Below are 26,514 nucleotides of genomic sequence, written 5' to 3' on the forward strand. Positions count from 1 at the left end.
TGGGGTTGTACTTGATAGAACGCTTTCCTTCAAGCAGCATTCCCAAAACACCAAGGCTAAAGTCTGCTCCAGGAATAATATCTTCCGCAGACTAACAAACTATGAATGGGGAGCTCAACCATCAGTACTGAGAACATCAGCACTTGCTCTGTCTGTTTCGGCAGCAGACTATGCAGCGCCGGTATGGGAAGCATCTGCACATGCTAAACAGGTTGATGTAAGTGTAAATGAGACAATGCGAATTGTTACAGGCTGTCTCAGATCCACACCAACGGGTAATTTGTACCTACTTGCTGGAACTGCCCCATCCAAGATCAGAATGCAGGTGGCAGCAGACGCTGAGAAAACAAAGAAAGAAACAGATTCTCGACACCCACTGAATGGGCACGTCACTCAGGCTCGGAGGCTAAGTCTAGAAATAGCTTTATTGCAAAAACCGAGATCCTTGACGGTTCACAGGAAGATAATAGCGTCCGTAAATGGGAGAATGAACAAACCGCACTGCAAATAATACGAAAAGAACAAATGTCACCTGGAAACAAACTTCCTTATACAGTGTGGAGAACACTAAATAGGCGGAGGGCTGGTGTACCCAGATGCAAAACTAATGTGTGCAAGTGGGGACAGCTGACTAACGATGACGACGTTCTTTGCGGATGCAGAGAGGTACAAGACGAGGCACATCTGCTCATGTGCCGACTGCTGCCGGAGCCCTGCAGTTTTAGTGACCAGCTACAAGCCAACGACAAAGCCGTAGCGGTGACTAACTGCTGGAAAAATAAAATTTGATCTGGACACGGAAAAGTAAAGTAAATTAGTATTGTTATTTCAGATCATATATATATATATATATATATATATATATATATATATATATATATATATATATATATTTGTCATGTTCCACATCCACGAGGATCTCCTCAGCACGGATCTATGGAACTAAAAACTAATCTAATCTAGTTTAACGTAAAGATTCGACCACTTTCGTCGTCTTCGAGATACTCGTTCAGAGGCTGTGCGTAGTAATAATCTGACCTTTGTCAAACTGGCTTATCTGAATGGAGCTCCCCATTTGGATCCCATATCTCCGCTAGGGTGGTCTACCGTCCGTGTCTGATCCGCTTACGTTCTTTTGCTACCGCGTCACCTGCCCGCAGCGCCACCGGACGGCCTCCGACGTCGCGCTGGCCCGTCGTCATAACGTTTCGGCTCGCCAGCTTGCACTGCGGAGCCGCTAGGCGCGGCCGTCGCCGGCGTTCGCTGCCAGCGGACCCGCGCTAATAATTCGCCGCAGCGCCAGTCGTGACGCGGTCGGAGAGGCTAGGCGCTAACAGCCACGTTCTGACGCAGCACAGCCGACAGGTGGGCTGTGGGTGTGGGCGTGGGTGTGGGTGTTCCCGCCGCTGCGAGCACGGCGCCGGCCCAGCGCACACGACGGCCGCCCTCATACCGCGGACCCCCTGCGGCTAAAGCCGTCGGCACGCAGCCCGTGCTGTCGAACGTTAACGTTGAGCGAGCCAAGTTCAACGTGCTGCTGAACTCTGAGATACGATGCGACTTGTGCATACGGTACGTGAGCGCCAACGTTGTATACGTGATCGCAACGCACTTCAGCAGCAGTTGTCGGATGTTCCTAGTTCGTAAAATTCCCACGTTACCTCTATTAAAATACACATTTCCTCCATCGTCCACGAAAAGGAAAGTATCATGTCCAGTCAGTAAGGACATAGGCTTACAAAAGTTCCATTACAAACAGTGCGGTACAAATTTGGAATACTTCTCCGCATAAGGTAAATATTATTTCATCATTCCCACATTTTAGTAAAACCCCAAGGTCAGTCTTACTTGATCACTGTTCCTACCCAGTAGCAGAATATTTGTAACATGTGAATTACGAAGCGTAAAAGAAAAAGGAGCAAAATATGTTTATACAAGTAGCGCAACCTGTTCTATAGATTAAGCCAATGTAACAAAGTCACCCGTCAAAAAGAGGTGAACTTACATTTACATAACATCAACAATCATAGTATACAGGGTGTTACAAAAAGGTACGGCCCAACTTTCAGGAAACATTCCTCACACACAAAGAAAGAAAATATGTTATGTGGACATGTGTCCGGAAACGCTTACTTTCCATGTTAGAGCTCATTTTATTACTTCTCTTCAAATCACATTAATCATGGAATGGAAACACACAGAAACAGAACGTAACAGCGTGACTTCAAACACTTTGTTACAGGAAATGTTCAAAATCTCCTCCGTTAGCGAGGATACATGCATCCACCCTCCGTCGCACGGAATCCCTGATGAGCTGATGCAGCCCTGGAGAATGGCGTATTGTGTCACAGCCGTCCACAATACGAGCACGAAGAGTCTCTACATTTGGTACCGGGGTTGCGTAGGCAAGTGCTTTCAAATGCCGCATTAAATTAAAGTCAAAAGGGTTGAGGTCAGGAGAGCGTGGAGGCCATGGAATTGGTCGCCTCCACCAATCCATCGGTCACCGAATCTGTTGTTGAGAAGTGTATGAACACTGATGTGCTTGATGCTAGTACTGTAGAGCAATGAGTAGCATGTCAACATAAGCACCGAAGTCAATATTACCCTCCTTCAATTGGGCCAACTGGCTGTGAATCGAGGAAGTACAGTGCATACAAACGAAACTAAAATGAGCTCTGACATGGAAATTAAGCGTTTCCGGATACATGTCCACATAACGTCTTTTCTTTATTTGTGTGTGAGGAATGTTTCCTGAAAGTTTGGCCGTACCTTTTTGTAACACCCTGTATACTCGATACTGATACTAATAATAAAGTACCACAACCTAATAAAAACGCGAATGTTAGGAAAAAAATTTGGATGTATCAAGAACCGAACCAACGCCCTAATAAACAATTTTATAGAATACACAGATGTAACTTTATCTCATTTTGCTCGCTTTTGTTCGTTGCATCTACTTGGGGCGGATTTCGTAAGAGACCCGTTTAAGTTCGTTGTTGATCGATTAACTCAGTTTTTTTTTTTATTTCGGCGGGGAGCTAACCCTCTTTTCTTTTCTTCTTTTTTTTAAAAAAAATCTCATTTTGTTCGTTGTATCTGTTCCGGCGGGCGTTGCAAGACACCCGTTTCAGTTCATCGTTGATCCATTAACTCGGTTTTTTTGTTACAGAGGGCAGCTAACCCTCTGACCGAACACGCTGAGCTACCGTGCCGGCTCCTACTCATTACGCTAAAGTAACACCACATTCCTTTTCACCTAATCATAGCTTGTTAGGCCTTTCTGAAAGCCTTATTCGTAGATATGTTACGAATTGAAATTTAATTACAAGGAATTGTACCAAGAACAATACGTTTTGGCTGGATCATCAGTGTGTGGGTGCCTTCAAATAGCCCAGTCTCGTAATACGCAACTTACAATAATTCTTTTGTTACGAATATGATGTTTCTAATTATTTTATTGGAACGAATCACGAAGTTAACAACGGGTTTTCCAGCTATTCTCAGTTTGGTGGTGCTCAGAAATGGCATGTATACATATAGGCTTGAAATCAATGGCAATATGGCGCCTCACAACTCTGTACTGAAGGGAGACGGCGTGCTTGTGACGTAGGCGGCGTTGTGCCATCTCACTGGCCAACGCTCAGACGCACGCTCAGAATATCTGACACGCCAGATATTGCTCTGCACGTTCGGAAAGACTCCCGAACGTGCTGTTACACGCTACGGCGTCAGAAACTCGGCACTCTCAACGCTCAACATTCGGATGCCGACGGGTTTAGGTTCACGCCGCCCTGTGACTTGTCTACGCGCTCGGTGGACGGAATCTGCCACGTCGGACATTTGCCACGATTTTACCTGCTCTGAAGGGTTTGGTCCCCTGTGTCCCCCTGCCCCTCCTCGTCGCTGTCGAACAGCAGTGGTACTTACTGAGCCTTCCCGCTAGTTTACTTAACATAGGACCAGAATCTCTTTCGATTCTGCGCCACATTTCTAGCGAGACTTACGTTGTGGAAACTATTAAATGCATCTCGCATTGAAATCCACACCAAATTTCGAGCCTCAATAAAACTTCGCCAATCTTGGAGTTTTTGCATTCGTCTAAATTATACGTGCCTCTTTCGGTGCTCCTGCAGCAGCATTTTGTGTACTATGGGGGATCAGTGCCGTCTCTTATTAACTTATTTGGTAGGAATCTCTCGAGTGCTGTTGATACTATTTCTTTGAGTTTAAACCACATATGGTCGTCACTTACACAGTGTAGAAGGATTGGAGGCTGCCTCTTAGAAAGATGTCAACCGAATTTTTAACTGCTTTCATAAGTAGATATATTGCTTTGTAATGGAAGTGAGCCTCGCTCGACTGTATGTTCACTAACCCCTGTATCCGTCGTCATCCTCAGGATTATTCGTAGCTAAGAGGTAAGGTGTGATTTCGTAGCCACTTACAATCTGAACGGCCTCGTGAACTAATTGTTCAAAATAATTTTTAAAAAAAGCATTTAGAACAGTTACGGAAGTTGTTTTCTATCTACAACAGGATCTGAAAATATATTTTCGTCAACATACGGAAGGTAGATTGAAGTCACTACCAACTATAATTGTATGAGTAGCGTACCTATTTGCGATGAGACTGAAATTTCTTTGAACTGTTCAGCAACTGTTCCATCTGAGACCGGGGGAGGGTAAAAGGAGCCAGTTATTAATTTATTCCGGTTGTCGAATATGACCTCTGCGCATATTAAGGAACAGTCTGCTTCAATATCGCTTGTGAGATGGAACACACATTACATTGTTTTTCCTTAAGTTGTGCTTCTTGTTTCTGTTGTAGTGGAGATCATTACAATTACGGCTTTTCCCTCCAAAACCTAGGATGCTTTCTCTGTGACCCTGTACATACCATAGCTAAACAATGTAAAGCAACAACGTACGTTACAAGAATAGCTTTTTGTATTACTTCATTTCCTTATTTCTAACATTTTAAAACTGTACGTCGACTTTAGTGACATCTCAATCATACATGTTCTTATCTCTATTTAGTGAACGTATTTTCAGTCACGTTTTGAACATTGTCAATGGTTCAAATGGCTCTGAGCACTATGGGACTTAACATCTATGGTCATCCGTCCCCTAGAACGTAGAACTACTTAAACCTAACTAACCTACGGACATCACACAACACCCAGTCATCACGAGGCAGAGAAAATCCCTGACCCCGCCGGGAATCGAACCCGGGAACCCGGGCGTGGGAAGCGAGAACGCTACCGCACGACCACGAGATGCGGGCTGAACATTGTCCCGCTACACTTTATTAACTAATGTTTCGCCGCAAAGGATGTCGGATTTTAGAGAGTAAATTAATGTGGAGTACGTTGTTCTTCTTTTCAAACATTCCCATTCCTTCTTTCCTTATTGTCTTTTGGGCATGCAGTTGTACTAATTAAAGGAGGCTCAAATGCAGTGATCAAAAAGAAATGATTAGCGTACATTCGCACTCTCTTTACATCGTTCCTTCCTTGTTGTTCCCCTGCCGATGGGCTGTATCTGTCGCAATCAGTAAGCGTGAAAGGAAGCTACCGTACGGACAGAGTGATCTATATTTATACTTGGCAGAAGTAATTACATACTGACATAATCGTCGGTATAGCTTTCGTTTCCCAAAAGTTATAAATATTTCGATTCCGGAAAAGAAGTTCTGTATTTCGCCAAGATGTATAAGAAGAAGGTCCCTTACGTACTGGCTGTATCGAGTAAGACGTGGAGACGGCGGTTTGAAAGCGGACAGAAGAAGTACGAGGAAGGGCGTCCCTTACCCTAGGGATCGCTACTCAAGCTACCTGGCGAAGGGGCAAGTGTGGCAAATGTCCGGCGTGGCAAATGTCCGGCATTCTACGCGCTCACAGATCAGGTACGACCCTTGCTAGAAGTCTGCTGCGTGTTCCGTGAGTGGACGCTGAAGCTGAAGTAAGGAGAGTCACCCACGTCGTAAAGGCTTGTCAGTTCGACGTCTTCCTGAAGTCGTCAACAACATTCAGCTTATTGACAACGTAGGAAACCGACGGTACTGGAAACACACTCCATTCGTAAGAGTTGCTACAGCTATTCACTGGTTACATTTGACAATTCCAAAGGAGGACAAAGCTATCTAATACAGATTTCTTAAAACATAAAAAAAATTCTGACATTTTTATAACTATCTCGAACACGTACGTCATTAAAGTTTTATGCTGTACGCGATCTCGAAAATTATAAAAAGATTAATAAATAACTATAATTGTTATTATTTGTACTTTAAGACACCTATTCGTAACTGGGCTACTGAAACATATCGAGGACGCAGTGGAAATGCCACCACTGCTACCATACTTAAAGCTTAGGTGTCTCAGTGGAAAGAACTGCAGCATCCATCTAACCAATGCCAATTAAAACAGAAAAAGTATAAACTAGCTTGTGGTATCCAAACTCTTACATTGTCGAACGATGAAAAAAGTTCTTTAATGGAGTACTTCTTGTGCTGTCTTGCACACAGATTGCTAATCTCATAAGAAAAAAAGCGCTCTCACCCATCATTTTTATAATTATCACTGGATACATTTTAAAAAACCTTTTTTAGCGATTTTACTTATATAGGGTGATTCAGCTGCCCTTACCCATGTCGTTTTATGAAACGCGAAATTCAAATACCACTCGCGACATTGTGATATTCTCTCCGTCACTACGTGCAATCTATTAGTCCCAGATGAAAATTGAACAGGACGGTTTTGTGGGAAATTTAATGTCCTTCAATTTTTTGCTGGGATACGTTTTCGCTGGAGGCCACGATTTTCGTGTTATTCAAGAAAGACGTAGAAAAGTGACCTTCAAGCGTACCTCCACCTCCACGCTCTCTGGTCAGGATTTCTAGTATGTTCTCCGTGGAACTCTCTCCTACCACCATTCAAAAATTTCCGACCACACGAACTGTTCCCGATGTTTTACCTTTCGTGGTCTCTATTGATTGGGCTTCTACACCATCAGCATAGCCGGCTATTTCGTTACGATTATTAATTTAAACGAGCCTGTGAGGCCGGCCGGTGTGGCCGAGAGGTTCTAGGAGCTTCAGTCCGGAACCACGCGGCTGCTAAGGTCGCAGGTTCGAATCCTGCCTCGGGCATGGAAGTGTGTGATGTCCTTAGCTTAGTTAGGTTTAAGTAGTTCTAAGTTCTAGGGGACTCATGACCACAGATGTTAAGTCACATAGTGCTCAGAGCCATTTTTTTGAGCCTGTGAGAGTAATGAAACAGAATCGTCTCTTGTAAACGTCACGCTAAAACTAATTACGTTGACACTTCGATCCAAACTTAACCCTTATAAGCGTAATAGTTTGGTAATCAGAAGGCTTCACGGGTAAAACGATGAAATTGTTCATATTAAGTTGTTAAAACGTACAAAATGGTTAGGTAAAATTTATACAAACGTCACTCTTGTAATTTTTAACTGTCCGACTAAACTGGTGGTATAATAAGGCACATCAGTGATGACCAAAATATTTCTGATACGAGAAATAATTCGTGCAGTCATATATTTCTGTACCGTGGTAGGAAGGAGTGCTATGAGAAAGTACTACACATTCTGACAGGTACAGGCTGAATGTCGGAATCGGTGTCCGTTTGAAAGTCACATTTGAACGTTTTTCTCCCGAAAATTACGATCTCTGACGAAAACGTATCCAGTAAAAAGTTTAACTACATTAAATTTCGACAAAATATTGGTTGTTTCTGTAGGGCTAACAGTTTGCGCGCAGTGAGCAAGAGAATATTAGAATCTCGCCCGTGGGTTTTGAAGAGCACATTTAGAATTGCGAGTTGCACAAAGCGGCATCCGCAAGGGGAACTGAACCACCCCGTGTGCGCTGTCTGGCGTAAGAGATTGGAGCGCCCATAACGGGAGGAGGAAACGAAATGAAACTCCGCGGTTTGGGTGGATACGTGATGTTATTTCCGTGATTACAATATCGAGTCACATTTACAAAGAACTTGGCAGGAGGAACGCACTTGTCAGTATGGCGTTGCAGCCCTTCTCTCCAGGGTGCATCCGCTGACTGGGTCGGGAAGGCTGTTATAAAGTTGTCGGACCTTCTTCCGAGGCACGCTGGCCCACAACTGTTGTAGCCGGTCCTTCATATCCTGGATAATAGTAGTGGGACAGACGTAGGAGGAGCTCCCTCACATAACCTGTCTGGTGATCGTGCTGTAACGTGTAAGGCGAACTCTAGATTGCGGTTTATTGGTAGAATCCTGAAGCGATCCAGTCCTTCAACAAAGGAAATAGCTTTCAATGCGTTAGTTCGTCCAGTCTTGGAGTACTGTTCGTCTGTAGGGGACTCTCACCAGTTGGGTCTGACTCAAGAGATTGAGAAGGTCCAAAGAAGAGCTGCAAGATTCGTGACTGGTGCATTTAGCCATCGCGATAGCGTTACAAATCTCATAGAAAGTTTGAAGTGGGACACACTTGCAGATAGACGACGCGCTAAACAGAACAAGCTGCTCACTAAATTCCGAAATCCGCTCTTCGCCGAGGATGTAGAGCATATATTATTATAACCAACTTAGAAGAGCAGTTGAACGGAATGGACGGAGGTTATAAGATGAACATCAACAAAAGCAAAACCAGGATAATGGACTGTAGTGGAATTAAGTTGGGTGATGCTGAGGGAATTAGATTAGGAAATAAGACACTTAGAGTAGTAAAGGGATTTTGCTATTTGTGGAGCAAAATAACTGATGATTGTCGAAGTAGAGAAGATATAAAATGTAGACTAGTGATGCCAAGGAAAGCGTTTCTGAAGAAGAGAAATTTGTTAACATAGAGTATAGATTTAAGTGTCAGAAAGTCATTTCTGAAAATATTTGTATGGAGTGTAGCCATGTATGGAAGTGGAACGTGGACGATAAATAGTTTAGACAAGAAGAGAACAGAGGGTTTCGAAATGTGGTGTTACAGAAGAATGCTGAAGATTAGATGGATAGATGAGATAACTAATGAGGAGGTATTGCATAGAATTGGGGAGAAGAGAGAAGAGGGGTTTGTGGCACAACTTGACCAGACTACCTGTCGGTAGGACATGTTCTGAGGTATCAAGGGATCTCCAATTTAGTACTGGAGGGCAGTGTGGAGGGTAAAAATCGTAGAGGGAGACCAAGAGATGAATTCACTAAGCAGATTCAGAAGGATGTAGACTGCAGTAAGTAGTGGGAGATGAAGAAGCTTGCACAGGATAGAGTGGCATGGAGAGCTGCATCAAACCAGTCTCAGGACTGAAGGCCACAACAACAAGAACCAACTTTCAAATGGCGTAATGATGATCATTCAAAGATAAGGGAAATTGGAGCTCGTACTGAGGCGTTCAGAGAGTCGTTTCTCCCTTGCGCGATCCACGAGTGGAACAGAGGGAGGGAAATATGACTTTGGCGCGAATTGTGCCCTCCGCCACACACCGCTCGGTGGCTAGCGGAGTATATATGTAGATGTAGATGTAGATGTAGATGTAGATGCCGGCCACGTGGCAGACAGTTCACAGAGAAACGTGTGGAATGGCACTGTCCTGTTGACAGTTCACAGAGAAACGTGCCGTATGTGGAAGGGCATTGTCCTGTTGAAAAAATGCACCTCTATACTGTCACGTGGATGGGAACACACGAGGAGCAGAATGTCCGTGACGTACCGTTGTGCCGTCACTGCTCCCTCAGTCACTACTTGTAGTGAGTCGGCGTCACACCTGACGGTTCACCACACCGCACTGTTGTGACTCTCCAAAATGTTGGGAGGCTGGGACCTCTGGCCAGGTGGCAGTGGAGAGCCGCGAGTCGTCGCCAGACAGAGCGCGACGCCCTTCACCAGCAGTCCGTGGCACCACTGTGTTGTGGTGCTGAAGTTGACGGCAGCCTACACGCGGCACGACATCTCCCTGGCGCGGCTGCTGCCGCTATCCCACCAGTGGTACATGACGCCGCAGAACGTTGCAGGGAGTCCACTCTCGGACAGCAAGCGCAATTGTAAAGGGGTGACGGTGCGCCCGATGCACAGTACTGCAATCCGTGCCCATAGTATTCAGATGTCGCAGACAGGAGCCCAGAGGACAAGCGTGCCTGCCCTCACATCCCCCACGTAGTTCAACAGCGGGCCACTGTCACATGTGAAAGCCCCATAAATCTCAATATTGCACAACTCGATCAGCCAGCCAAGCGGATGTAAGGTGTCAGGCAAACCCAACACCTTCCATGAAAACCCTGAAAATCCGCCAGTATGTCACATAGCTCCGAATAAATCCTGACATTAAATTAACGAAAGTGATACGTTCAACGAGTGAGCAAATGGAATACCACAGACTAACACAAGAATGCCTAAATGCATGTCATACCTTCCCACCGTGAAACAGACGCAGTTCCGAGGGAAGAAACGAGAACAGACGCCGAGAGCAGAGCCGTGTAGGCTAGGGGGCCCTACGATAAGGGACGGACTCACACGTCGCCGGCCAATCGCCAAGACCACCCCCCAGCCCATGTTATAAGATAGAGCCCTCCAGAAGAACAGTATAGATCTTGCGATAACACTAAAAGGGCCACACGAGCTGCAAGTTTTTGCGTGAGACTATACGCGTCTCTTTTACGTAGCAAACATTAAAAACATAGCCCCACCATTGGATAGACAGAATTTTTGTAGTCAGTGCGTAAGGTTAACGTTGAGACCCTGATTGGTCAGTTGAAAACACATGCAGATACCTTTCTCTTAAACCCGTTTCAGTAAACTGTAGTAAAGAGAAGTTCGTGAGAGTTGCTACCGAGACGGCGAGGTGTGTGGAGCTTCACTGCCCGCCGCCCCTGACGCTGCCTAATCACCGACAAGGTAATGAACGCACGCGATGCCGTATAACAGCGCGTAAAGCCTCACTCAGAACTGCAGAAGTCTCATCTGCTACATCCCCTTTTTACGCAATACTAGTGTCGATCGTCAATTAAACTTAGTGGTATTCACATTTGCTACTTGAAGTAAAAATCGTAATCATGATGATTTTTCTGTTATATAATTATTGAGAAGACACATCAGCCACTGTAATTTATGACAAGTTAAATAAGTAATTGAAGATAATTGAGGGTCACTGTAGACCATTTTGATAGTTTTCTCTTTTATGAAACTTAATTTAAACCTAGATTATAGATGTGATATGGCATAGGTCATCCTTCGATCGATCGTAGAACTTGGAAACCCATTCAGGGAATATTCGTTCACATTTTTGTTGAACGCAGTTGGTTTTTACAATCCTGTATTAAAACACATCTCCTTTTATCAATAGTGCAATTTATAAACAATGTTTTGTGAGTAGAATAAAATTTCCAATGATAAACTTAACTGCTTTTTCGACGTTATTTTACCAGCTAACTAAAAATAGGAAAGCCTTGAACCCTTCCACTAAATTTAGTTAGTATTAAGATTCTTTTACAGGTAGTGCAGTGGAGCTGACGCTGAGATCATTAAGTATTTGGTTATATCATCGCTAGTCTCACTGAACTCTTCTGAATTCTACATGTCATGTGTGGTCTGGCGTCTCCTTACCAGCAACAGGTCGCAGGTTCAAGCTAGTCAATTCCCTAAAAAACACGTTCACAGCGTCGTTGCGTGGAAGTGGTAGGGAGACACGATATAGAACAAACAGACACCACGCAGAATGTTAGACGGAGATGCAGAATGGGGCCCCTTTCAAGATGTGTCACGTACTCAGAACGCTGTCCTCACTCAAGATCTCAAGATGTTCGCGCGTCTTCTGACGCTACCAGGCCTGGTAACAACATAAAACGCAAAAACCGAACATCACTAACTTACTCTGGTGATCCCTCCACCTGTCATAGAAGTTTGCAGCATGAATCACTCGTATTGCCGCTGATGTTCGGTACGTGTACGAAGGCAGACTGACAACTGACCATGTCCACTGGCTGCTACAGTTTCCTTGTGAGGCAGTGTATATCTCATACACTATTTCAATTAATAATAACATGAAGCTGAAATTTTGGTGACTGCGGTTACACTTGTAGCTACTATGACAACCGTTCAGGTTTTTCTTCTTTAGAATTTAGTGGGTTCGAGGAAAAATCCATCAGCACCGGTTCTCTACATATTAAATTAGACCTAATACAACTGTCTGTCAAGGCTTTACTCAAAGGTGGAGACTGTTTCACGTACCTCTACGAGGAGTTTCGTTTTCTGTCTGTATTCATTTCAAAGAAGACCCATTTGCAGGACCCGGCGCTCGAAAAACGATGTTCCATTCTAGCTTTGGATCAGAAACGAATGACCGAGGGCGAAGCTAGTGTATCATTAAAAAAGGCTTTTACTAACCTGTTTAGCGATATAAAGGACCCACATTAAATTTATGTTGTAGTGGAGAACACGCAGCAAAATTTCAAAAAGCTGGGCTGTTTGAGATTAACTTTTTGAACAGCCACTTACTTTACACAGGGGGTCGATAAGAAATGCACCACAAGAAAATAGTAAAAATGAAACATCTCTATCACTTCACACACCATTTTCGCAATGTAATGTTCTTCTTTCCGTTTTCTTCTTTGGAAAACCTCACTGCCAGTTGTCGACAATGTATAATAGTAACAACTTAGACTCTTCCTGAGGTCAATACCTCATTCACTATGCTGGGATGATGCCTCGATTTTTCTGGAAAGAAAATGGGAAATTGTGGCATACAAAAAGGAAAGCAAGCGGCGTCGCTGTGGTCCTGATCTGTCTACTGTGACAGTGTAGAGTAATGTGTGAAACGTCTGTGTAGCGTGACCAGTGGATAATCAGTGGACATTGCGGTACTTGCCTTTTTACACTATTAAGTAACTTCTTTACAAAAGAGTGTTGTACAGTAGAGACAGACCCAAGGACGTGGCACAGTTTTAGACAGGCCTATCCGGGACGATAGCTGCTCTGGTCTTGGTCCGGTCTTCCAGGGCTTTCCACGATTACTGCACGCAGACTCCGGGATGGTGCCTAATACAAAGCCAAGGCCGGCTTCCTGTCCCATCTTTGTCAAGCTCGACCTGTGTCTATGCAAACGCTTGTTATACATGAGCGACGTTACTGTTGCTGTTCTTAAGTTGTAACACCATGACGTGACAACTGCCCCTGTGGAAGTGAGCCACGGATCAATACCACAACCAGCACTACGAGCACCACCTTGACTTCCTCTGTGACGTCAGCAACTAACAAATTCAGTTCTTTCTTCAAATAACCAAAGTGGCGGAAAGACAACACGAAGACTATCGATCACTCCACTTTGACGTAAAACAGAGAATTCACGGAAAAAAAGCGACGACGGTCTGGATCGAGCGGCTTCCGCCTTCTGCCCGTCGAACGGAGCACATGACGATGGCCGGCGCTGCAAAGGTTCGCGTCAATTGAGGAACACGATACCGCGTTGTCAGGATCTCCTAATCTCCACACGGAACAGAAAGGGAACCACATTTCTGTGAACATATTGAAGCAGAGCTAGTGGAAATTCATGGAAATATCATATCATTAATTTTACCTGACGTCGCTAAGGCAGGGGAGACAGCAGTTCTGCCGCCAGCGTTTCTAACGCTAATCTAGTGGAAACAACACGGAGATAGGGGTACTGGATGTGCAAAACGTGTTTTGTTTTGTTCTACGAGCCAATTGATACAAATTTTTAGACGAACTTACAGTCTTGTAACTGTCCAAAAGTCAGGACCAAGGCATCTGACTGAGCTTCAATAAATCGTATTAGCCTAGTAATACACGCCACACTTTCCTTGTCTATTAACGAATATCGTATTTTTACACTCAAACGCCAAAGAAACTGATATAGGCATGTGTATTCAAATACAGAGATATGTAAACAGGGAGAACACAGCGCTACTGTCAGCAACGCATATATAACACAACAAGTGTCTGGCGTAGTTCTTCGATCGGTTACTGCTGCTACAATGGCAGGTTATCAAGAGTTAAGTGGATTTGATCTAGATGTATAGTAGGCGCACGAGCAATGGGACACAGCATCTCCGAAATAGCGATGAAGTGGGCATTTCACGAGTGTACCGTGAATATCAGGAAACCGGTAAAACATTCAAATTTCCGACATCGCTGCAGCCGGAAAGAGACCCGCCAAGAATGGGACCAACGATGACTGAAGACGATTCTTCGACGTGACAGCAGCGCAACCCCTCCGCAAATTGCAGCAGATTTCAATGCTGAACTATTAACAAGTATCAGCGTGCGAACCATTCGACGAGACATCATCGATATGAGCCTTCGGAGCCGAAGGCCCTCTCGTGTTCCCTGGATGACTGCACGACACAAAGCTTTATGCTCCGCCTGGGCCACTCAACACAGACATTGGACTGTTGATGACTGGAAACATCTTGCCTGGTCGGATGAGTCTCGTTTCAAATTGTATCGTGCAAATGGACATGTATGGGTATGGAGACAAACTCATGAATCCATGGACCTTCAATTTCAGCAGGGGACTGTTCAAGCTGGTGGAGGATCTGTAATAGTCGGCCAAGCGGTTCTAGGCGCTTCAGTCTGGAACCGCGTTACCGCTACGGTCGCAGGTTCGAATCCTGCCTCGGGCATGGATGTGTGTGATGTCCTTAGGTTAGTTAGGTTTAAGTAGCTCCAAGTTCTACGGGACTGATGACCTCAGATGTTAAGTCCCACAGTGCTCAGAGCCATTTGAACCATTTGATCTGTCATGGTGTGGAGCTTATGTAGCTGGAGTGATATGGGACCCCTGATACGTCTAGACACGACTCTGACATGTTACAAGTACGTAAGCATCCTGTCTGGTCACCTGCATCCATTCACATCCATTGTGCACTGTGACGGACTTGGGACAAAATTCAACAGGACAATGTGACACCCCACACGTCAAGAATTGCTACAGAGTTTCTCCAGGACACTCTTCTGAATTAAAATATTTCCGCTGATCACCAAACTCCCCAGACATGAATATTACTGAACATATCTATGATGCCTTGCAACGTAATGTTCAGAAGAGATCTCCACCCTGTCGTACTCTTACGGATTTATGGACAGCCCTACAGGATTCATGGTGTCTGTTCCCTCCAGCACTACTTCAGACATTATTCGAGTCCATGCCACGTCGTGTTGCAGCACTTCTGCGTGCTCGCTGGTGCCCTACACGGTATAAGGCTGGTGTACCAATTTCTTTGGCTCTTCTGTGTATTTTGAAGAGCTCGTGAATGTAACTTGCAGAGTAGCATAATAACATTAAAAAAAAGGTGTGCTTCATTATATTGACTAAGCTTAAAACACACGCAGTATGATGTGTGATTGTTGTTGTTGTTGTGGTCTTCAGTCCTGGGACTGGTTTGATGCAGCTCTCCATGCCACTCTATCCTGTGCAAGCTTCTTCATCTCCCAGTACGTACTGCAGCATACATCCTTCTGAATCTGCTTAGTGTATTCATCTCTTGGTCTCCCTCTACGATTTTTACCCTCCACGCTGCCCTCGAATATTAAATAGGTGCTCCTTTGATGCCTCAGAACATGATGAACCGACCAAACCCTTCTTCTAATCATGTTGTGCCACAAACTACTCTTGTCCCCAATTCTATTCAATACCTCCTCATTAGTTATGTGGTCTACCCATCTAATCTTTAACATCCTTCTCTAGCACCACATTTCGAAAGCTTCTATTCTCTTCTTGTACAAACTATTTATCGTCCATGTTTCACTTTCATACATAGCTACACTCCATACAAATACTTTCAGAAACGACTTCCTGACACTTAAATCTATACCCCATGTTAACAAATTTCTCTTCTTCAGAAACGCTTTCCATGCCATTGCCAGTCTATATTTTATATCCTCCCTACTTCGACCATCATCAGTTATTTTGCTCCCCAAATAGCAAACCTCCTTTACTACTCTAAGTGTCTCATTTGCTAATCTAATTCCCTCAGCATCACCCGACTTAAGTCGACTACATTCCATTACCCTCATTTTTAGTCTGTTGGCGTTCAACTTATATCCTCCTTTCGAGACACTGTCCATTCCGTTCAAATGCTCTCCCAAGTCCTTTGCTGTCTCTGACAGAATTACAATGTCATCGGCGAACCTCAAAGCTTTTATTTCTTCTCCATGGATTTTAATACCTACTCCGAATTTTTCTTTTGTTTCCTTTACTGCTTGCCCAATATAGATATTGAACAACATCGGGGAGAGGCTACAACCCTGTCTCACTCCCTTCCCAACCACTGCTTCCCTTTCATGTCCCTCGACTCTTCTAACTGCAATCTGGTTTCTGTACAAATTGTAAATAACCTTTCGCTCCCTGTATTTTGCCCCTTCAAAATTTGAAAGAGAGTATTCCAGTCAACAATGTCACAAGCTTTCTCCAAGTCTACAAATGCTAGAAACGTAGATTTACCTTTTCTTAATCTAGCTTGTAAAATAAGTCGTAGATGAGTGATTGGCATTCAAAAATATACCTGGAAAGGATTACAATTAGCTGTATACTCTCGGTGTCTCCGAACTGTACGTTCCGTCCTCGTTACAGGGTGGTGATGATGTCAGAGCCGCTGTACGACATTAGCGGGAGAGGAGAGGAGAGAAACTTAGGCGGCGCCCACACAGGTGGCAGTCCTCCCCGGTCCTGGCCACGCTTCCGGTGACCCCTGGCATAAAGCAAATCGCCCACACCTCTCTCCTTCCCCCTCACCCCTCACTCCCGACTCGGAGCCAAGAACGACAAAGGGGCTGAAAACGCTGACAGATGCGGATCTCTGCGCCTAAGCCACTCCCCTACCGATCTCTCTCTCTCTCTCTCTCTCTCTCTCTCTCTCTCTCTCTCTCTCATGTCTTCCTTCCGGCGCAGCAGAGTTTTCGCTAGCTTGGCTTACATCTCCTCCCCTCGCCTAATAGTGTCAACCAAACTTTTGCAAATGTTCGTTGTGGGATCGGCCACCAGTATTAAAGCGGGACGTAGCAGGTGAAAATAGAACTCCAGTAAAAAAAGGAGTGAAACTCATTTTCTTTTTCTCAGTTGGTGACATTACGAGAGTAACTCCCCTATTTCGGCGCTGTTATCATCGGAAAGTTAGTCGAAAATTATCATGCAGACTGCAAATCCCAACAAGTGCGATATTAGTGTTAGTTTCCAAGTATTGAAAATTTTATGAAGAGGCGAAACGTTGCAGGTTTTCGTGAAGAGGGAACAACTGTTGTTCATCGGTAAAGGAAGAGTGGAAGGCAGCCCGCAGTCAGAGGTGAAATTGGCGGAAGTGTTGAAGGAATACCGCGAGCCCATTTTGTGCGTCCAGACGAGGAGTCAGACAGGGAGGCAAGTAGCCAGCTACGGACAGCGCGTCACTGAGGTCGTGACGTGGTCGCAGTGGGGCCTTTGGGGGAGCTCGGCCATGGATGTGTGTGACGTCCTGAGGTTAGTTAGGTTTAAGCAGTTCTAAGTTCTAGGGGACTGATGACCTCAGAAGTCAAGTCCCATAGTGCTCAGAGCCATTTGAACCATTTTCATCTGTCATTTCAATTGAATGCTGTGAGTGATTTGCTCTTAAGATGTGGCATAAGGATATCAGTCAATGCTTTTGAGTCAACGAAAATCGTTCCACGCGGAAAATACAACTACTCTCGTCCCTTATGTTGCGATTTATCTGCCACAGCGACTACTCAGCCACTAAGTACGTCGAGGACACCGCACCTGTGCGCTAGCTCCTAGGTAACGTTCTTGCATGTCAAGTACACACTGCGTCTGTTCTTCTTTCGAGACTCGCTGAAAGCCACATTTTTAATTCTGTTGTAGCAGAGCTACAATCAGGCGGATACAAATTCGATGTGGGAATCGTAAGACAGCGCTAGAGCAAAACTCGTCTTGCTACTTTCAGTAACCCTTAGTGTCTGAGCGAAAACCTTACACTACTGCCAAATACGTAATGACACTTTTGTTTTCTGCCGACATATTTGTTGTTGTTGTGAATACATAATTTTATCTATCAACTGTCACACTTTCCTAATACTTGCGAATGATACAGGAAATGAAGTAAATGCAGAGCTTTTCGAAGTCAAAAGTCGGTAATATCCTACCAATTCGTGTTAAAATAGGCTCAATCGTCTTACAGATACTTAATACTTTATTAAGATAGACTGCCGTCGTAATATATCTGTCGTAAGCTGAATTTAATTTGTATTAGTACAGTGAATATTTTATTTGCATTTTCCATTAGTTTACTAAACGCAACAGAAATCATCAAGGAGAAATTAGTCAGCAATCTGACAATGCTTAAGTACGCAGGATGAGATTTTCACTCTGCAGCGGAGTGTGCGCTGATATGAAACTTCCTGGCAGATTAAAACTGTGTGCCAGACAAAGTCTCGGTTCGGCACACAGTCTTAATCTGCCAGGAAGTTTCACACCAGCGCACACTCCGCTGCAGAGTGAAAATCTCATTCTGGAATCATCCCCCAGGCTGTGGCTAACCCATGTCTCCACAATATCCTTTCTTTCAGGAGTGCTAGTTCTGCAAGGTTCGCAGGAGAGCTTCTGTAAAGTTTGGAAGGTAGGAGACGAGGTACTGGCAGAAGTAAAGCTGTGAGTACCGGGCGTGAGTCGTGCTTCGGTAGCTCAGTTGGTAGAGCACTTGCCCGCGAAAGGCAAAGGTCCCGAGTTCGAGTCTCGGTCCAGCACGCAGTTTTAATCTGCCAGGACGTTTCAGTGCTTAAGTAGTTTACAAATTCTACGCCCGTAGAAACATACTGGTTCAAACGATGTCATTAAACCAGTGTAGTTTGAAGAATATATTTGTCTAGAAATGAATTGCCTTGACGGTTGATCGATCAAGAGCGGGAAAGGTAAAATTTTCCGAATATATGACCAAAGGGGCAAGTGCTTGAGAGAGGACTTCTCTATCAATACAAGTGCCTGAGAGACGACTTTTCTATCAATCTCCTGGATAGTTTTGTTTCTCAAATCTACAGAGTGCGCTATCATGCAGTAACACAGGTGATGTAGTTTTGTTGCTCCATTTTCGTACAGTGCGAGCGAAAGGTGTCTCAGTTGTTGGCAGCAAATTCCAGTTGTGATGCACAAACCCCTTGTGGCAGAATTCGTAGCCCAAAACACACTTTTGGAACTATCAGATGTAAAATATTATGTTCACACTACTCTTTGCTCGAGCTTACGTCTTTTGATGAAGCTCAGCCTTTCATTTCTTCTTAGGAAGTTAACGATAAATGCATCATAACACGTCACCACTAACAGTACTGCATAGGAATGCTCAATGGGCGACCTGGTGACGTTCAATAATGGTCAGTCCGTTGATTTTTGTTGTTGCGAATTAGAGCATGCAGTATTCCTACTTCTGAACTTTGCCTGTTGAATGCAAATGTCGCATGACGGCAAAATGGTAATCTATCACACATATCACTAGTTGAGAATTCCTTAAAGTAGAAAATCATCGATGCCAGAACGATCTATGTTGAAACAAGAATATCTTTTATTGGCGTATTTTTGCCAAAAGCACTCACTCCACACACAGTTCAAATCTTTATATAGACCTCCTCTTCATTCAACCCTCTGTTATACCAAATGTAAATATTGTGTTGCAGATGTTACACCTTTTTCCACTTGCAACTCAGTTTTACAATGCTTAACCGTAGTTAATGATTTTCAAGTAGGCAAGATGACAACTACAACTTCAAATTCGAAAATGACAGTTTATACATACACTGACAGCGTCGCACTGCTTTCACGTGGGCGGCGCCGGATTTCAGTTGGCGGGTGGCGTCTGGCCGGTGGCCGGAAGCCGCTGCAGCGCGACGAAACGCTCGAGGGTCAAGCTGTTATGATCGCGACGCAGCCACGAGCTGTCCTGCGGAATTGTTTCTGGAATACTTGTTACTGCTGGTGGGTAGAATATGAAGCGAATTATCTTCGATGCTCAATCAGACTTACAACTTTAGACGAGGCCCGAAATGCGGTAAAAAAAAAGAAAAGAAAAAAAAACAGTTGGACGCGAACAGGTGACTATAAGTTTAGGATGCACGACGATTACCACTAGACCACGGACTCACACGCTCCGAGAACATCTCGAAAGTGGACAACACTTCCTCCTAACTATTCCACATCTTACAGTGTTGCCAGATTGTGCAGATGGCCGGACTTTGAGTTGTAAGGGGGATCAGTTTTGTTGGCCATCTTAAGTGAACATCTCGGAAGACTGTACATGACACTCGTCAGAGTCGTACCTAGACGTTATCAGGCGTCCCATATCACTCCAACTGCACACGCACCACACCATTACAGAGCCTTCACTAGTTTGAATAGTCCTCTGCTGACATGTCGGATCCATAGATTCATGAGGTTGCCTCCATAACTGTACACGTCTATCCGCTCGATACAAACGAGACTCGTCCGACCAGGCAACATGTTTCCAGTCATCAACAGTGAAATGTCGGTGTTGAAGGGCCCAGGCGAGGTGTAAAGCTTTGTGGTGCAGTCATCAAGAGCACATATCGATGATGTTTCGTTGAATGGTCCGCACGCTGACACTTGTTGATGGTTCAGCATTGAAATCTTACTTTGCGTAAGAGTTGCACTTCTGTCACGTTGAACGATTCTCTTCAGTCGCAGTTGGTCCCGTTCTTGCAGGATCTTTTTCTGTCCGCAGCGATGTCGGAGATTTGAAGTTTTGCTGGATTCCAGATATTCAACGTACACTCGTGAAATGGTCGTAAGGGAAAATCCCCACTTCATCGAACCTCGGAGATGTTGTGTCCCATCGCTCGTGCGCCGAATATAACATCACGTTGAAACTCACTTAAATTTTGATAACTTACCATTGTAGCAGCAGTAACCGATCTAACAACTGCCACAGACACTCGTTGCGTTGTATAGGCGTTGCCGACCGCAGCTCTGCTTTCTGCCTATTAACATATCTCTGTTCAAATGGTTCAAATGGTTCTGAGCACTATGCTACTTAACTTCTGAGGTAATCAGTCGCCTATAACTCAGAACTAATTAAACCTAATTAAGCTAAGGACATCACACACATCCATCCCCGAGGCGGGATTCGAACCTGCGACCGTACGGTTGCTCGGTTCCAGACTGTAGAGCCTAGAACCGCACGGCCACTCCGGCCGGCCATATCTCTGTATTTGAATACGCATGCCTGTGCCAGTTTCCTTGGCGCTTTAGTGTATGATACTGCAGGAGAACGCTGAAGTTGGAAGGCCAAAGTAGACAAGCAACGAGGAGTTAGTGAATCGAAACGTGAAAAAAAGTATGTGGCATAGCTTGAGTAAAAAAAGGACCAGTTGACAGAACATAGGAGGCTGGGATGGCAAATGAAAACAGAAGAATTGTTTCCCAGGCTAAGAAGGTTGTTAGAAAGTTCTCACAGTACTGATGAGCTGACTTCTGCTATGCGACTTCAGAACTGAGACTCAGAATAAACTAAAATAGCCTGGCGATGCAAATATCTGTATGGTCTATACCTAAACCTGATGGAGAACTCAGACGCGTAAGTGCCCTATAGGAGGAAAAACGGGAGTTGAGTCAGTGGTTGCACAGTGTAGACGAAGTAACAATGGAAACCATCAAAACGATAGACCTCAAATTTGTGGAGTTCACATTTGAGACCGCGGACCTCACGTAATCTGGCTATCGTGTCTTTGTGAACAATGAATGCCTTCACCGGCAAATATGTAGGGCTCTAGGAATAGCAGATCCCTACGACAAATGATAACGACCACACCCTTGAAGCGATCACCCTGGCTGGACGTAAACCTATACTGCACTGTTAACAAATACGTATTTACCGACCGAATTGTAGCACAGGTAACAAGCCTGGCATTGTTGTACGCCAAAAATACTAAATATCGAGCTCCGTCACCCACGTCCCAGTCCTGTGATGGAAATATTAATGATAAGACTGCTGCGAAATAATTTAAATATAAGGATCTGAGCGTCGAGGTTAGATGAGCGTTAATGTTAAAAATGATGCCACCATTTGCGTCCTGGGAAAAAGACCTTATGACATGAGAGACCTATCTAGAACGCCAGGACGTAGTTTGACTGTGAAATACGAGATACATTATATCGTAAAATATTGCAGAACCTCGTACGTCACCAGGACTACTGTTCAGGAAGGTGGTAGTAACCTTTAGAACACAAAAATGTGAGAAAAAACAACAATGTGAGAAATAAAAATAATTATAATAGACTTATGGACTTGTATCGCAGTTACGCCATTTTCAATGTTTTCGCAATCTCTTGACCATCATTTATAGCGGCACACTTTATTTTGTTCATATTTAAAATGAACAAAAATTAGGATTCGGTCTGCATCCGTTTCCTCTGTCAACACTGCGATCACACAATGAATTAAAAAACCCTCCGCGATATTGCACTTCGTATTAAAAAGCGTGCATCAAGAGGAATTTGCGATACTAAACGCAGTCTTTCACCAGTGTTGCAGTAATAATAGCTGCTGCCACCTCAATTTTGCACATTTTTATTGCATTTCTGTATAGTGCTCTTTACCGTCATCTTTCGATGGTTTCGAGACATGTTTTTAATCTCTGTTGTATATAAGAAACAAAATACTGTCTCTTCTGCTTCGGAAATATTTACAATATTTGGTCTTTATATCAGTCTTTTTTTTCTACGATAAATATTTCAAACTCCTACTGTGCACCGAGGCATCCACTTTCACTGTAAAACTTCTTTCTGTGGCACCCAGTTCGTGTTCTTTTCGACAAACAGTTTAAGTCATTGTGACATAATCCTTTCGCTTTACTACTGGTACATTCGTAACCAAGTAACGCAGTTCCCATTTGAATTACATAGCTAAAATGTTTTTCCAATACTCGCTTCACTTTCTTTTAGATACTATTTTTTGTTAAGTTCGTACTGTGTTTCGTAGTTTCCGCTCCAGCTTGCCCACACTCGATTTGGTTTCTCTTTGAGAAATAGTTAAAGTTCTTGTCAAACACTCGTGTGTCGTGTGCTCACTTGGTCTCCCGTCAAAGTCCACTGCTAGTATCGCCATTTCCTCTCCACCTCCGAGCATAAATGAAATAGTATATCGATTGTAAATTAGCTCCTAAAGTTCGCAGTTCACTAACCTGCTTTCGTACGAAAAGCCACCCGATTATTCCACGCAGTCCATGTGCCCGTGATAAGTGTAACTTTGTGAAAACTGAAAACAGCTGAAGTCCGCGGATGGAGTAAACAAATACGAGCAAAGAGGTTTCTCGCGGCAGACAGCGCAGTTCGCGTGCAGTGAGGACTCTGGCGTGTTCGCTCGTATCTGCGATGTAGCACTCTGTCAGCAGCGCAACAATGTAACAAGAGCCCCTCTGACGAACGCCGAAACTCGGCGTTAATTACGACGCGCGTTCATTACCCAGAACGGAGCGTGACGGGTTAATTAATGACTCGCTTCAGGTTGCTAAACGTTGCCCGAAAACTCTGCCGAGGTAGCGTTTTAGGTACTCTACGCTTCCCTCACCTGGTTTCTGAGAGAAACAGGCAAGATATGCAGAGTGTTTTGCGAGAAGAAAGGGGAAAGGCACCTCCAATAACATTGCAGGACAAAATTACCTCGTAACCTTTTCTTAAACGTGTCTGGTGACTGGATGCTAATCTTCAGTTTACTTTAATGGTTAAACTTCATTCACGAGTCATCCAAATTTGCCCGCTTCCATTTGGTGGAGTAAAAAATGTGAAAGTTTTTCCAGAGAGAACAAAATCAGTATTCCTGTTGAGAAACATTTCAGATTGTGTAGTGTTATTTATTTCTCTTCGGGGTTTAGTATCAGGAGGACGTGTTGACACTTGTAGCAATATTTTGATTCTGAAGGAAGGAATATTAGGTCTTAACGTGCCGTCGGTATCGAGGTTATCACAGACATTATTTCGTTCTGTGTCATTCATTTCGGTTACGACTAAACATTATGTCCCTTTACCAGAAGATAAAAATTAGTTAGCTAAAAATAGCTTTGCTACATGTCAGATATTTTATGTAATTTGACAAATGATAAAAAATGGTTGGTGCTACAAACTCAACTCCTTTCTGAACGACTGAATATTTAATAATGGGCAAAACAGGTCATTTTTTCCTCTAGTGCTGTAGGTATGGACATCACTGTGCTTTTTAAATTGTGATGGATTATTTATGACGAATTTCATTGGCGAATATATGTATCGTGGCGACGCAGTTAAGACGCCAAAATCCTTGAGCAGTTCCTACATGACTTCCGTGGGTGAACACAACAATTTATTTTTACTTCTCGCTTCCGTGCAGTCAACACTTTTTTCTAAACGATGCGTAACCCAGAAATTTATTCCATAAGACATAATTAACTGATAATATAAAAAATATGTTACAGGACTGATCCTTTTGTTTCCAAAATTAGCAATTATACTAGGAGTAAAAGTAGTTGAATTTAAGCGTTTGCGAAGCTCAGTAATGTGCTTTTTCCAGTTCATGTTTTTATCAATATCTACGACGAAAAAGTTGGAGCATTGTGCCCCATTTACCTACTTTTCCTCATGTGCTGCATCAACTGTTGGTGTGATGTATTTGTTGTACGGAAATGAACACATTGCGTTTTTCAAAATTTGGAAAGAGTCCGTGTTGTGATAACAACTTTATAATTTTTGGAAAATATTATTGACCATCTCTCTGTTGCTTTTTCTCTAAGGGATTCGTTATAACGTCAGTATCATGTGCAAAAATGTACCAATGTTAAGTGGAAGGTCATTCACATATATAAGGAACAGGAGCGGACCCACAATTGGACCCTGTGGCACTCACTTTGAGATTTCTCCCCAGTCACTAAAATTTTCTACCTTTTCGACGTTGTAGGAATTATTCAGCACAATCTTTTGCATTCTGTTTGTGAAGTATGATTCAAATCATCTCTGTGTGTAACGCCATTAGTTCCATAAACCTTGAGTTTTTCTAAGCGAATAACATGAACTACGCTATCAAATGTCTTGGGAGGATCACAAAAAACACCAACTTTCTATGTATTATTATTTGCAGCTTGTACTATTTGATGAATGAATGAACAAATATCATTCTCAGACGAGGAATCCTTCTAGAGCCAAACTGTAATACACTCCTGGAAATGGAAAAAAGAACACATTGACACCGGTGTGTCAGACCCAACATACATGCTCCTGACACTGCGAGAGGGCTGTACAAGCAATGATAACACGAACGGCACAGCGGACACACCAGGAACCGCGGTGTTGGCCGTCGAATGGCGCTAGCTGCGCAGCATTTGTGCACCGCCGCCGTCAGTGTCAGTGTCAGTTTGCCGTGGCATACGGAGCTCCATCGCAGTCTTCAACACTGGTAGGATGCCGCGACAGCGTGGACGTGAACCGTATGTGCAGTTGACGGACTTTGAGCGAGGACGTATAGTGGGCATGCGGGAGGCCGGGTGGACGTACCGCCGAATTGCTCAACACGTGGGGGGTGAGGTCTCCACAGTACATCGATGTTGTCGCCAGTGGTCGGCGGGTGGTGCACGTGCCCGTCGACCTGGGACCGGACCGCAGCGACGCACGGATGCACGCCACGACCGTAGGATCCTACGCAATGCCGTAGGGGACCGCACCGCCACTTCCCAGCAAATTAGGGACACTGTTGCTCCTGGGGTTTCGGCGAGGACCATTCGCAACCGTCTCCATGAAGCTGGGCTACGCTCCCGCACACCGTTAGGCCGTCTTCCGCTCACGCCCCAACATCGTGCAACCCGCCTCCAGTGGTGTCGCGATAGGCGTGAATGGAGGGACGAATGGAGACGTGTCGTCTTCAGCGATGAGAGTCGCTTCTGCGTTGGTGCCAATGATGGTCGTATGCGTGTTTGGCGCCGTGCAGGTGAGCGCCACAATCAGGACTGCATACGACCGAGGCACACAGGGCCAACACCTGGCATCATGGTGTGGGGAGCGATCTGCTACACTGGCCGTACACCTCTGGTGATCGTCGAGGGGACACTGAATAGTGCACGGTACATCCAAACCGTCATCGAACTCATCGTTCTACCATTCCTAGACCGGCAAGGGAACTTGCTGTTCCAACAGGACAATGCACGTCCGCATGTATCCCGTGCCACCCAACGTGCTCTAGAAGGTGTAAGTCAACTACCCTGGCCAGCCAGATCTCCGGATCTGTCCCCAATTGAGCATGTTTGGTACTGGATGAAGCGTCGTCTCATGCGGTCTGCACGTCCAGCACGAACGCTGGTCCAACTGAGGCGCCAGGTGGAAATGGCATGGCAAGCCGTTCCACAGGACTACATCCAGCATCTCTACGATCGTCTCCATGGGAGAATAGCAGCCTGCATTGCTGCGAAAGGTGGATATACACTGTACTAGTGCCGACATTGTGCATGCTCTGTTGCCTGTGTGTATGTGCCTGTGGTTCTGTCAGTGTGATCATGTGATGTATCTGACCCCAGGAATGTG

General features: G+C 44.5%; 1 protein-coding gene across 1 annotated transcript in view; it reads right to left on the bottom strand.

The window, feature by feature from the left end:
• The window catches only part of LOC126285268 (WSCD family member AGAP003962-like), a 285,470-nt gene extending 261,503 nt beyond the window's left edge, over positions 1 to 23,967 (bottom strand). Inside the window, exons 1-2 of the mRNA XM_049984558.1 lie at positions 23,944 to 23,967; positions 23,157 to 23,390 (exon numbers count right to left, since the gene is read on the bottom strand). Coding sequence (XP_049840515.1) covers positions 23,157 to 23,390; positions 23,944 to 23,967 — 258 coding nt within the window. The remainder of the gene's footprint in view (positions 1 to 23,156; positions 23,391 to 23,943) is intronic.
• Between the last annotated feature and the right edge of the window lie 2,547 nt (positions 23,968 to 26,514).

The sequence above is a fragment of the Schistocerca gregaria genome, chromosome 8 (genome assembly GCF_023897955.1).
Source record: "Schistocerca gregaria isolate iqSchGreg1 chromosome 8, iqSchGreg1.2, whole genome shotgun sequence".
Classification (NCBI taxonomy): Eukaryota; Metazoa; Arthropoda; class Insecta; order Orthoptera; family Acrididae; genus Schistocerca; species Schistocerca gregaria.